The 12,411-nt window shown below is 44.1% G+C and overlaps 1 protein-coding gene across 2 annotated transcripts in view; it reads left to right on the forward strand.

The window, feature by feature from the left end:
- The window catches only part of GABRA3 (gamma-aminobutyric acid type A receptor subunit alpha3), a 67,290-nt gene that overhangs the window by 38,784 nt on the left and 16,095 nt on the right, over positions 1–12,411 (forward strand). For both annotated transcript variants that reach the window (XM_082263956.1, XM_082263957.1), the window contains exons 3-5: positions 7,058–7,179; positions 8,135–8,202; positions 11,142–11,362. In XM_082263956.1, coding sequence (XP_082120082.1) covers positions 7,058–7,179; positions 8,135–8,202; positions 11,142–11,362 — 411 coding nt within the window. The remainder of the gene's footprint in view (positions 1–7,057; positions 7,180–8,134; positions 8,203–11,141; positions 11,363–12,411) is intronic.

Below are 12,411 nucleotides of genomic sequence, written 5' to 3' on the forward strand. Positions count from 1 at the left end.
ACTGGGGCGACCTGTCAAGCGACCTGGTCGCCTGACAGGTCGCCTTCCATAGAGAAGCTGCGGACCCGTTCTAATAGGAGCGACACAGGTCGCTCCGACTTAGAAAAAGGGTACGGAGCTTCTTTGGGGGCGACCCGGAGCGACCTGCATAGACTTCAATGTTATGAAGTCCGTGCCGGCCGCTCCGAGGTCGCGGTGCGAGCAGCGCGCCGCGACCTATGAGGTCGCCCGGCAAAGTAGCGTCGCCCCAGTGTGAACGGGGCCTAAGAGTGCCATCATCCCAAATTTGGATAGCAACAAGAATTCCCTCCACATGAAGGGGACTATTGTAGGCACAGTGGACAATCAAGCTTACAGCACAAACTATTAAAAAATATAGCTTTACTACATATCAAAAAGATAAAATAGAGTCATAAAAGACTACCGGGTTAAAGCAGTACATAGGCAACATAGTAGTAATAGCTGTCTCATCCATGTTTGATTTGGTCAAGGTTTCTGCAACTAATACTACTATGTTGCCTTTGTACTGTTATTAAGCCGCTAGTCTTTTATGACTCTATTTTATCTTTTTGATATGTAGTAAAGCTATATTTTTTAACAGTTTGTGCATTGAGCTTGATTGTCTGCTGTGCTTACAATAGTCCCCTTCAAGTTGAGGGTATTCTTGTCTCTTTGACTTTTTTACTGACTATGCTTCTGCTTGATCCCTACTTGCTATACCTGCTACTGAGTCCCGGCTTGCTCACCTCCTGGTGGGGTGATCCTGAGGATCGCGACCTAATACTAACATGCAGCAAAACCCATCTCCACCATCAGGAGCTTGGTGAATACTGGTTAGTGCTTAGACTCGGCACCTTGGTTGAGCCCGTGTCATACGCCAGGGTGATCCCCTGCTGTACCTACCTAGCTGGACAGTGGGAGCCTCTCTACTGCTATAGCTAGTGCTCTCCAAGCCTGACCGTGACACAAACCTATATGACGTGCGTTGAAAGGTAGTTTCTAGACAAAGTGCCAGTTTACTGTCCTTTAGACTTAAGGGGGAGTAGGGACAGTGGGATCCAGTGGTAGTAAACAATGTCCTATCTTTGGTGTCAGTGGGGGAAATGGGGCCTCATCGTTGGTGTCAGTGGGAGAATTGTGCCCCATCATTAGTGTTAGTGCAAGGAATAGTGCCCCATCATTGGTGTCAGTGGGAGGAATAGTGTCCCATCATTGGTGTCAGTGGGAGGAATAGTGTCCCATCATTGGTGTCAGTGGGAGAATTGTGCCCCATCATTGGTGTTAGTGCAAGGAATAGTGCCCCATCATTGGTGTCAGTGGGAGGAATAGTGCCCCATTGTGGTATCAATTGAAGGAATTCTGCCCCATCGTTGGTGTGAGTGGAAGGAATAGTGCCCTTTCTTTGGTGTAAGTGGGAAGAATAGTGCCCCATCATTGGTGTCAGTGGGAGGAATAGTGCCCCAGCATTGGTGTCAGTGGGAGGAATAGTGCCCCGGAATTTGTGTTAGTGGAAGGAATGGTGCCCCATCATTGGTGTCAGTGGGAGGAATTTTGCCCCATTCTTGGTATTAATGGGAGGAATTCTGCCCCATGGTTGGTGTCAGTGGGAGGAATAGTGCCCCATCATTTGTGTTAGTGGAAGGAATGGTGCCCCATCATTGGTTTCAGTGGGAGGAATTTTGCCCCTTTCTTGGTATCAATGGGAGGAATTCTGCCCCATCGTTGGTGTCAGTGGAAGGAATTCTGCCCCATGGTTGATGTCAGTGAATGGAATATTGCCCCAAGGGCTGGATTAAGGCAAGCAAAGGGCCACATCTGACCCTTGGGCTGCAGTTTGGAGACTCATAGTCATTTACAACTATTTTATAGTTGCTATTTTTTCCTTTTCTTGGCAGAAGATCCATTTATTTAATTTCAATTTCCTCATACAGCAAATTATCCCCCTATAGGCTATACAAATTAAGAATTCTATCTTCTGGTATCTGCCAGCCTTGTGTTTAAGCTATTGCCACTTTTTCGCACATATTTCGGGATTGTAGCCATACATATAAATGATCATGTCTCTTGTTATAGTCTGATGTTTCTTAACTGCAAATGTTTATGTCAGTTTGAGGCAATTTGAGACAATTTAATCAAATAGAGTTTATAATTGCCAAGATGCAGATAAAATTGTGAAAATTTGGATATGAGGTTTATTTAATCTGTCTAACTATCTAAAAGTCTATCAAAATAAACCTAAATCTCTGTGCGCAAAAACAGGAGTTTCAAATAGTTAGACCAGGGTTCCTCAAGCAGGGTTCCCCCAGAGGTTGCTAGGGGTTCTTTGACCAGGCATACATTAACCCCTCCCTCTCCAAAACAGTTAACCCCTTCCCTGCCAGTGTCATTTATACAGTAACAGTGCATATGTATAGCACTGATTACTGTAGTAATGTCACTGGTACCCACAAAAGTGTCAAAAATGTCAGTCAGGGGTCCAATCTGTCCGCCGCAATGTCGCAGTCCCGCAAAAAAAAAAAAAAAATAAATAAAAAAAAAAATCGCAGATTGCCGCCATTACTAGTTAAAAAAAAAACAATAAAAATGACAGAAATCTTTCCCATAGTAAGTAAACGCAATAACTTTTGCGCAAACCAATCAAAATCCGCTTATTGCGATTTTTTTTTACCAAAAATATGTAACAGAAAACAAATTGGCCTAAAATTTTAAAAAATTTTGATTTTTCCATTTTTTTTTGAGAATTTCATATAAAAAAAAATGTTAAAAATATTGCTATTTTTTCAGAATTGTCGGCCTTTTTTTTGTTTATAGCACAAAAAGTAAAAATCGCACAGGTGATACCACCAAAAGAAAGCTCTGTTTGTGGGAAAAAAAGGAAGTCAATTTCATTTGGGTACAGTGTCACACGACCGCACAATTGTCCCTTAAATTCACGCAGTGCCGAATCGCAAAATAGGCCCTGGTCTTTGAGCAGTCAAATCCTCCAGGGCTTAAGTGGTTAAGATATGTTCCCACTGACACCGTTGACCTTTTTAGCTATCTGTAAGGGGATAATTCTTCCCAATGACCACAAGTGTAAGGAGCATTTTCCCCAATTACCATCACACGAATGTACCATGAGTTGCATTTTTAGCTGGGGTTCCCTGACACCAAAAAGTTATTTCAAGGGTGTTGAAAAGGTTGAGAATGCTTGGGTTAGATGTTTTTACATAGCAGGGAACCATAGGCGTGCGCATGGGGTGTGCCTGGGCACACCTTACTTGCCCCATGAGGTGCAGATCCACCCTGCTGCCCGGGCCCTCATACCCCCTCCTTCCCCTGCAGCACTGCCTGCTTCCCCCCACTCCGGCTGCTGCGGGAGTCGTTTCAGAATAGGGAGTGGAGGAAGGGGCCCATAAATATGTAATTTCATAGTCCCTTCCTTTTCTTAATGAACACAGTGAGTGATAGGTACTGATCACTTACTGTGTTCATTCATAACTGAAGCACAGTAAATAGATTACGGAGCTTCAGTTTGTATATGAACAGAAAGCCGCTCAGCAGGGCACTTCCCATTCATTCACTGTCCAGTGCAGCTGAGGCTGCAGAGAAAGGGACTGGGGAATCTCTGTCCTCAGTCCCATTCTCTAGCTCAAAAGTGACACATCAGGGGTCTGTTTGGCCCCTGATATTTCACCAAATCCCCAAGCAGGGCTCCTCAAAAATTGTAAAAAAAGAATTAAGTGTAAAAAATAAAACAAAAATAAATGCATGAGCTTTGAGCTTTAGGGTGCAAACTAATGCCATTGGTTGTGCACACCTATGCAGGGAACCCCTAAAAGGTCCAATCCTCATCCAATGATTACAAAGGATGAGCCTTTTCCATGCAAAGGATGGACCAAGCATTGGACCCTAAGTTAAAGCTGACATTTAGGAAAACAGCTAAAAAACAAATGAAATACATATCTGAGAGCTGTTATACTAGGCAAAAAGTTGTATTTCTGTCCATCTAGTCCTGAGATTTATACAGCCCGGCACAACCAGGCTGGTTACGGCACAATTCAGGAATACAATGGCGTACTCCATCTCCTGGGTGCTGGCTGTAAAATAATGTTTGGAGACCCCTGATCCAAACCACGATCATCCTGAACCTCCCTCAGCCTGTGACTGGACAGTGAAAGGAGAAGCAGCACAAGGTACACATTTAACCCCTTGATCACCCTTTGCGTTAACCCTTTCCCTGCCAGTGCCAGTAACAGTGCATATATGTAGCACTGATTACTGTAGTAATCTCACTGGTCCCCCAAAAGTGTCAGTCAGGGGTCCGATCTGTCCACCGCAATGTCGCAGTCCCGCAAAAAAAAAAATCACAGATCGCCACTATTACTAGTAAAAAAAAAAAAAAAAAAACAATAAAAATGACAACTCTGCTCTCTCCTCCGATCAGCTTTGTCCTTGTCAACACATTTGAATGCAGAGCAATGGATTGGCTCCTTGTGCTGCTTCTTCCTCTCCCAGTCCATATCAAGTTGAATTCCGATGCTTGCTCTTAAGAAAATTAATGATTTATTAATGAAAACAGAGCTGCAGTAATTTGTGTCTTTTATATCTACTTATGGTTCAGCTTTAACACAAGTCCACGTTCTTCCAAACAACCCCCTCAACCCTCCTGCTATGTGCCAGCAAATTACAACTCTTTCCCCTCCCAAGTTCATGCTTCCATACTTACCTCCTGTGATAGCTGTGGTCTGTAGCTCAAACGGTAAATATCAAGTGCCGGACTGCTAATGGTGCGTTGCTCCTGCAGTATGGATATGTACCATTCACATCTACGGGACATTAAAGCTAAGGCAGGGGTATCCCAGGGTAGAATTACAACCCCTTTCCCTTCCAAGTCCATAAATCCATACTTACCTTCTGTGATATCTGTGATCTGTAGCTCAAACGGCAAATATCAAGTGCCGGACTGCTAATGGTGCGTTGCTCCTGCAGTATGGACATGTATCATTCACATCTATGGGACAATAAAGCTCAGGCAGGGGTAGCCCAGGATAGAATTACAACCCCTTTCCCTTCCAAGTTCATACTTCCATACTTACCTCCTGCGATAGCTGTGGTCTGTAGCTCAAACTGTAAATATCAAGTGCCGGACTGCTAATGGTGCATTGCTCCTGCACTACGGAAATGTACCATCCACATCTATGTAACAATAAAGCTCAGGCAGGGTTATTCCAGGGTAGAATTACAACCCCTTTCCCTCCCAAGTCCATACTTACCTCCATGGGCGTCCGCAGGTAGGGGCAAGGGCACCCCCCCCCCTGGAATCTCAACTTCCCCTTTCAAGTGGTTGTTAAGCCACTTTATACCATCCTGTCTGGTCTGTTTAATAATCCTGTGTGTCAGTGTTTTAAAAAAATAAGCCGTTCTTTACCAGTTTTCAGAGGACCAAGCGCCGCTCACGTGACCCGTCGGCTCTCTCCTCTCCCCATCTGACAGCCGCCTGCAGCGGGTGGGCCCGAGGATTCCTCACTGATGTCAATCGGGAGGGGAGGAGGGGGAGAGGAGGAGAGAGGCGACGGGTCACGTGAGCGGCGCTCTGAAAACTTGTAAAGAATGTCTTATTTTTATAAAGCACAGACACAGGGGCACACAGGATTATTAAACAGACTGTAGACAGGATATGAAACTTTAAATAAAACTACAGCAGCAGGAGGGGAGGGGGCGGCACTAACACAGGAGCAGATAGGCAGGGAGGGAGGGGGAAGAGAGGACAGAGGAAGAAAGGTGGGCTGTGGATGACGGAGGCACGTAAACTGACCACGGTGTCAGGGCTCAGCAGCCATGGTATACCGTGGTCAGTTTACAGAGGGGAGGACATAGCCAGGCAGGATCAGCCAGGTATTTTAGGTGATAGAAGGGGCCAAATTACACAGCAAAGCACTGGGCTGTAAAACATGCTTTAAGGGAACAGGATACATTTTTTTTTTTAGGTTAACAAATGCTTTAAAAATAAATGCTGCTGTTTGCTCTTTAAAAATAAATACTCAAAATAAGTATGACTAAGCCCCTCCCCTTCATGACATTGTTGAAAAGGGGTGGAGCATAGGTGACCTTAAAATGTTTCCCCCCCCCCCCCCTGAAATTAGTTCTGCGGACACCCATGCTTACCTCCTGCGATAGCTGTGGTCTGTAGCTCAAACTGTAAATATCAAGTGCCAGGCTGCTAATGGTGCATTGCTCCTGCAGTATGGATATGTACCATTCACATCTAGGGCACTATAAAGCAACTCTTTTTTGGCTCTGAGGAAGGGGGTTCGCCCCTGAAACGCGTCAACCTAGACACAGCAGCCCCATGCGGCACACTGTATACCATTCAGCACAGTGGGGTTCCTTGGCTACCTTGGAGACTATATATGTATTATGTTGATGTGTGGTTATACACACCTGCTTTGTGAGTATAATGTATACTTTTTAACATTTTTAATACATTTTTAGGGGTAATGCACTAGGTCGGTGCGCCCTTTTTCTTTTTTGTCGTCTCCTAGTTGGTTTCGGATACCCTTGATCCTGAAGGGGCAGCAAGACCACAAGCTTGTCCACTCAAGTTTGAAGTATCTTTCTTCCCTCCGGCCTATGTTATACTCGAGCGCAGGAGAATTGTTCAACTATAAAGCTCAGGCAGGAGTAGCCCAGGGTAGAATTACAACTCCTTTCCCTTCCAAGTCCATACTTCCATACTTACCTCCTGCGATAGCTGTGGTCTGTAGCTCAAACGGTAAATATGAAGTGCCGGACTGCTAATGGTGCATTGCTCCTGCAGTATGGATATGTATCATTCACATCTATGGGACAAAAAAGCTCAAGCAGCACTGGATTTTAAGGCTTCAGACAGCAAAGGAGAGCGCAAATGTTGGAGGAGGTAGCCATGGACCTGCTGGGGGTTTGGAGGGTGGTGGAAAACCTGAATGAGGGGACTAAGAACGTGGGCAGGGGAAATTTTGGGGAAAAACATGGACTTCGTTCACATCATTAATTAATAATTAAAATAAGCAATTATAATCCTGTATTTATTTTACAGGTTGTCCCCCAAACATGCGCCTGAAGTCGTTGATGACAGCAAGGACAATATTACCTTATTCACAAGGATCCTAGACAGACTTCTGGATGGATATGATAACAGGTTAAGACCAGGCCTGGGAGGTAAGGCAATGAGAATTCCTATTCATGGTGATTAAGCTAGCATGCGATTTCTTGATTGACATGGAAGGGCCCTGGGACCAAAGAAATAGAAAATGTTATAAATATAATTCATAATATAAATAAAATAATAATACAGTAAAATCAAATAATTGGTCAAAATAAAATTCATAATGCATCAGAAAAAAATAATAATAATAGCTATGTGTTAAATATGTATTGACCTCAAAAGATAAGAAATTTGAATTTTGGCAACTACATGCAAGCTATAACTGAATACTAAAAAATGTGCAAATTGTACTGGGACTTTAAAGCTGGCCATACATGGATCGAAATTCAGCCGGTTCAGCAGGGACAAGCCAAGTCTTGATATATGTATGGGCACCCTGGTTGTACACAAGTAAATCTATCAATTGACTTCTATCAATCGACTTCTGTACAACCGCCCTGTAGGGTTTTTTCCAAACACCGGCGGCAATGATCATTGTGTTCTGATGGCAGGGAGGGCTCCCCGCCATCAGAACACAAAAGGACAGCGGGAGTGATTCCTCTATCCCCCTTGAATGTGTGGATGGGGGAAACCCACTGGTATAATGCATGGTCTGCCTAAAGATGAAATCCAGGTATGACATCCAGCTTGGACCAAAGTATCAATGCAAATATCATACCTGTGGGATCCCTTCAGAAGCTGGAAATCACTGTACCAAGCACCGAGGTTGGCCAGTTGGCATGGGCGCCATGCAGTGTATGCTTTTCATTTTCTGAATGAATACAAAGGGTTCTCCGATTGGATGAGGTGGAGAGTGTGATGTCAATGCCCCACCTCTCCACCTTGTCAAATCAGAGAATGCTTTGCGCTAAAAAACATTACAAGCACATTGGTTTGTGATATGCTTTCATTTAATCATTTGTTAAGAGTTATAGATTGTATTAATGCAATCACTTCTTCATTTTTTAGAATCAGTGACGGAAGTTAAGACTGAAATATACGTCACCAGTTTTGGCCCTGTTTCAGACACAGATATGGTAAGTGAAATATAGATTTTTGCTTACCAGAAGGTATTTGGTCCCAGCTAGGATCTCTAAATACGTGCCTCAGTACTCACCTGAGTTGCTTCCGGGGGTGTGAATCCCCAGGTACCCACGCACATATATGGTGGGAATGCCCTGTGGTGCCAGCCTTCTGGTCCGAAGTATACAAAACCCTGTGTACCATATTTGGCACTTCTCTTGCCCCTGATCCGGCAACTGCACTCCTGAATCGCAAGCCACCTGACCTCACCCCTCGTCAATTTAAACTCTACCTTTATGTTACCACTGTAGCTAGGCAAACCATCGCGAAAGCATGGAAAACCTCCACGCTCTGTCACCTGGCTATGCTGAACAGAGTCACCCAAGCTATGCTACATGCTAAAACGGAAGCAATTTTGTTGGACAAACTGACCCCATACGAAAAGCTCTGGAGGCCCTGGATTGACAATTGCCTGCTGCCAGGCCTTGACGATAGCCTTGTACTCACTTGATTTAGTGTCCTCATTACCAAGCAGGAAATTATGTTTCTGGGGGTGTGGTCAGTATACATTCTGTGTACAGAACAGCTCCAGGCAGCCATATTGCATTGCAATTTCAGAAAATTACAACAGCTGCAGATTGAAAAGGAAAGGTCATTTTTAATAACATTCAATTACAATATGATTTGTGTCGCAATTGTATACGCTATATTGTTTTTTTCCTTTATTTGCTATTTTTTTTTCCAACGAAAGTGGAGTTACCCTTTAATTAATATTTTTTTGTGTAATTCCCCTTTAGGGGGCAGGGTAGGGGTGTGTCCTATGCCTACATGCCTTTGCTAATAGGTGTCCCTCGTTCACATCTCAAAAAGTTGGGAGGTATGCCTAACGTCATATGCATACATAGACATACTAGGGCCAATAAAGACAGGATGCATGCAAATCTACCAGCACGTCTTTAAAATGTGGGATGAAAACCAGAGTACTTGGAGTAAACCTACAGAAGCACAGGAAGAACATGCAAACTCCATGAGGGTCTTTTTCTGAGTTGGATTAGAACCAGGTATCCTAGTATTGCAAGACATTATGCTGCCCAATGCATGTATAGAGGATTACTTTTTTAATCAAACATACTGACATTATAGTGTATATCAGTGGTCTCCAAACTGTGGCCTGGGAGCAGATGGGGCCCTTTACATAGTTACATAGTAGTCAAGGTTGAACAAAGACAATAGTCCATCCAGTTCAACCTGTGTAGGTGTGTGTGGCCGTAATCATTTCTCACACCCCTTAATGTTCTGATCCTTGAGATGTATGTCCAAGAGTCTTTTGAAAGTAGCCATACTCCCCCACAGTAACTACCTCTTGTGGTAGAGAATTCCACAATCTTGTAGCCCTAACAGTAAAGAACCCCCTGCGTAGCCTGAGGTTAAAACGCTTCTCCTCTAATCACATTGTATGGCCTCGTGTCCTCATGCAATCCTTGCGACTGAATAGTTTTTTTTCTATGCTGAGATCACCGTTGAGGTATTTGTAAATTGCTATCATGTCCCCTCTCAGGCGTCTCTTCTCCAGGGAGAATAAATCAAGTGATTGTAAACACTCCTCATAATTAAGGTCCTCCAATCCCCAAATTAGTTTAGTTGCCCTTCTCTGGACTCTCTCCAGCTCCAACACATCCCTCCTGAGGACTGGCGAACAGAACTGGACAGAATACTCCAGATGCGGTCGGACCAGAGTTTTATAAAGTGGAAGGATTATAGTTTTATCTCTGGAATACATCCCTCTCTTTATGCATGCTAATATTCTGCCGGCTTTGGCAGCTGCAGCTTGACATTGCATGCTATTGCCTAGTCTATCCTCTTCTAAGACTCCCAGATCTTTCTCTCATTTGCTTGCCTTTATCCGGCCCTTGGGGCACTTTTTCTTCCACTGATACAAGACATTACTCCTCCCACTGACACCAACAACAGAAAAATATTCCTGCTACCGACATCAACAATGTGGCACTTTTTGTCCCATTGATGCCAACAATGGGGCACTATTCCTCAAACTGACACCAATAATGGGACACTATGAATTCCACTGATACCAATGATGGGGCACTATTCCTCCCACTGACACCAATGATGGGGCACTCTTCCTCCCACTGACACCAGTAATAGGGCACTATTCCTTCCCCTAATACCAAAGATGCATTGTTTACTCCCACTGACACCAATGATGGGGCACTCTTCCTCCCACTGACACCAATGATGGGGCACTCTTCCTCCCACTGACACCAATGATGGGGCACTCTTCCTCCCACTGACACCAATGATGGGGCACTCTTCCTCCCACTGACACCAATGATGGGGCACTATTCTTTCCACTAATACCAAAGATGCATTGTTTACTCCCACTGACACCAGGAAAATTTCTACTCCCAATGGCCACAGTCTGGTAACCTAAAGTATGGAGGACAGTAAACTGGCCCATTCTTTAGAATGTTTGGATACCCCTGGTGTATATGGAGCCTGTCCTGTTCCTGATCACAATAAACAAATAATTAAACAGATGGCCAAATCTTGAGTGTGTATTGAGGGGCATCTACTACAAAGAATCGTTCACAATAAATTTTCTTTTGAAACATTTACTGATTAAGAGCATCTGATAAAGCCAACATGTTTCAGGGGGGAAGGCCCCCTTCTTCAGGGTTTTCAGCAATGGATCTTAGTATCACCACCAAATGCCCTTGAGGACCTAAACTATGATTTGATAGAGACTAGCATATCCTAATGGCACTAAGAATGGCCAGCTTAGTCCTTTGTACCTGGTGATTTTCCATACCCAAAAGATGGAAAGAATGTGTACAATATAGGTTGTGTAGTACAAGTGTTAGACCTGAAATTCTGTTTTGTATATTTAGGTGCTTCATTCCTTGTACTTATATTTTCTAATATCTTCCTCTTTTAGGAGTATACTATAGATGTCTTCTTTCGACAGAGCTGGCTCGACGAGCGATTAAAGTTTGATGGGCCTATAAAAACTCTGCCTCTGAATAACCTGTTGGCCAGCAAGATCTGGACTCCGGACACCTTCTTTCACAATGGAAAGAAATCAGTTGCTCATAACATGACAACACCCAATAAGCTGCTGAGACTCACATATAATGGGACCCTACTGTACACTATGAGGTGACTTATCTGGTTATGGTTATTAAAATACTGTCCACTGTCCATTGTCCATTGTCATGTGACAGAGGTCTCCACCAATTATTACGTGTTCACTGTAGCGTTCTGCAGAGAGAACTTTGTAGGGCACTGCAGGCTCCATACCATGGCCTGAGGAGACAAAATAGTGGTGTAATAAATGGACCCTCTTAATTTCTCTCTGAGAAACCATTAAAGGCCATCTAAAATGTGATCGTAGTATGTTCACTGTCACCTATGTGCTTGATTTTGCTGTGCGGTGACCGCAAGAGGCCGATACCAAGTCAGTTTATGGTATTTATGCTGTGTAGCCATGCTGGCCATGCATGTACAGCCTTGTACATGGGGTAGTATTTGTATCAAACCCATTCCTCCATGGCATCGGTTGTTCCCCTAGGTACTATGAACCCAATATACTTCTCTGGGCACCATTATAGAGGCATCCACCCTAGCCTGGCCTCACCAGCACCACCTAGTAGCCCAATCTATGCCTTCCTCAGGCCCTACAGCAATGGACCCCAGCAGCAGCCTTTCCAACACAGGTTTCCTTTCCAGAGGAAGTCCTCATTAGAGGATGGGAAAAAGAAGAGTTCATACAACCACAGCCTTTTAACACTTTACTGAAACACAGCTGATATACTGTATTGTACATATTTACATACTTCGGTCATCCAAAATGGTGATGGCACAATCCTTCAATTACAAACAGATAACAGTAGAGCAGAGAGCCGAGTCAAAGAGAAGCCCACAGGGGATTTTGTCGGAGTCCTACTTCCAATACCCAATGGATGTGAGATGTCCCATAAGTCTCACATCTCTCCTTCCAATGCAGAACAAACCCTCCTAACCTCCTCCCACTAGCATATAGTTCTCCAACTTTCTAGACCAAGGGAGAAGCACCAGAGAGCTGTCTGTAGGAGTCATGCTGGCCTAACCTATAAGACGCTCTCAGAATGTAGAGCCTCCTTGATTACATCTTTCCTGTATTGGTCCTTACACTGCTTTCCATGACCAACCTATGGCCAGACTAATTA

The sequence above is a fragment of the Pelophylax lessonae genome (genome assembly GCF_965119305.1).
Source record: "Pelophylax lessonae genome assembly, chromosome: 7".
NCBI classification, from domain to species: Eukaryota; Metazoa; Chordata; class Amphibia; order Anura; family Ranidae; genus Pelophylax; species Pelophylax lessonae.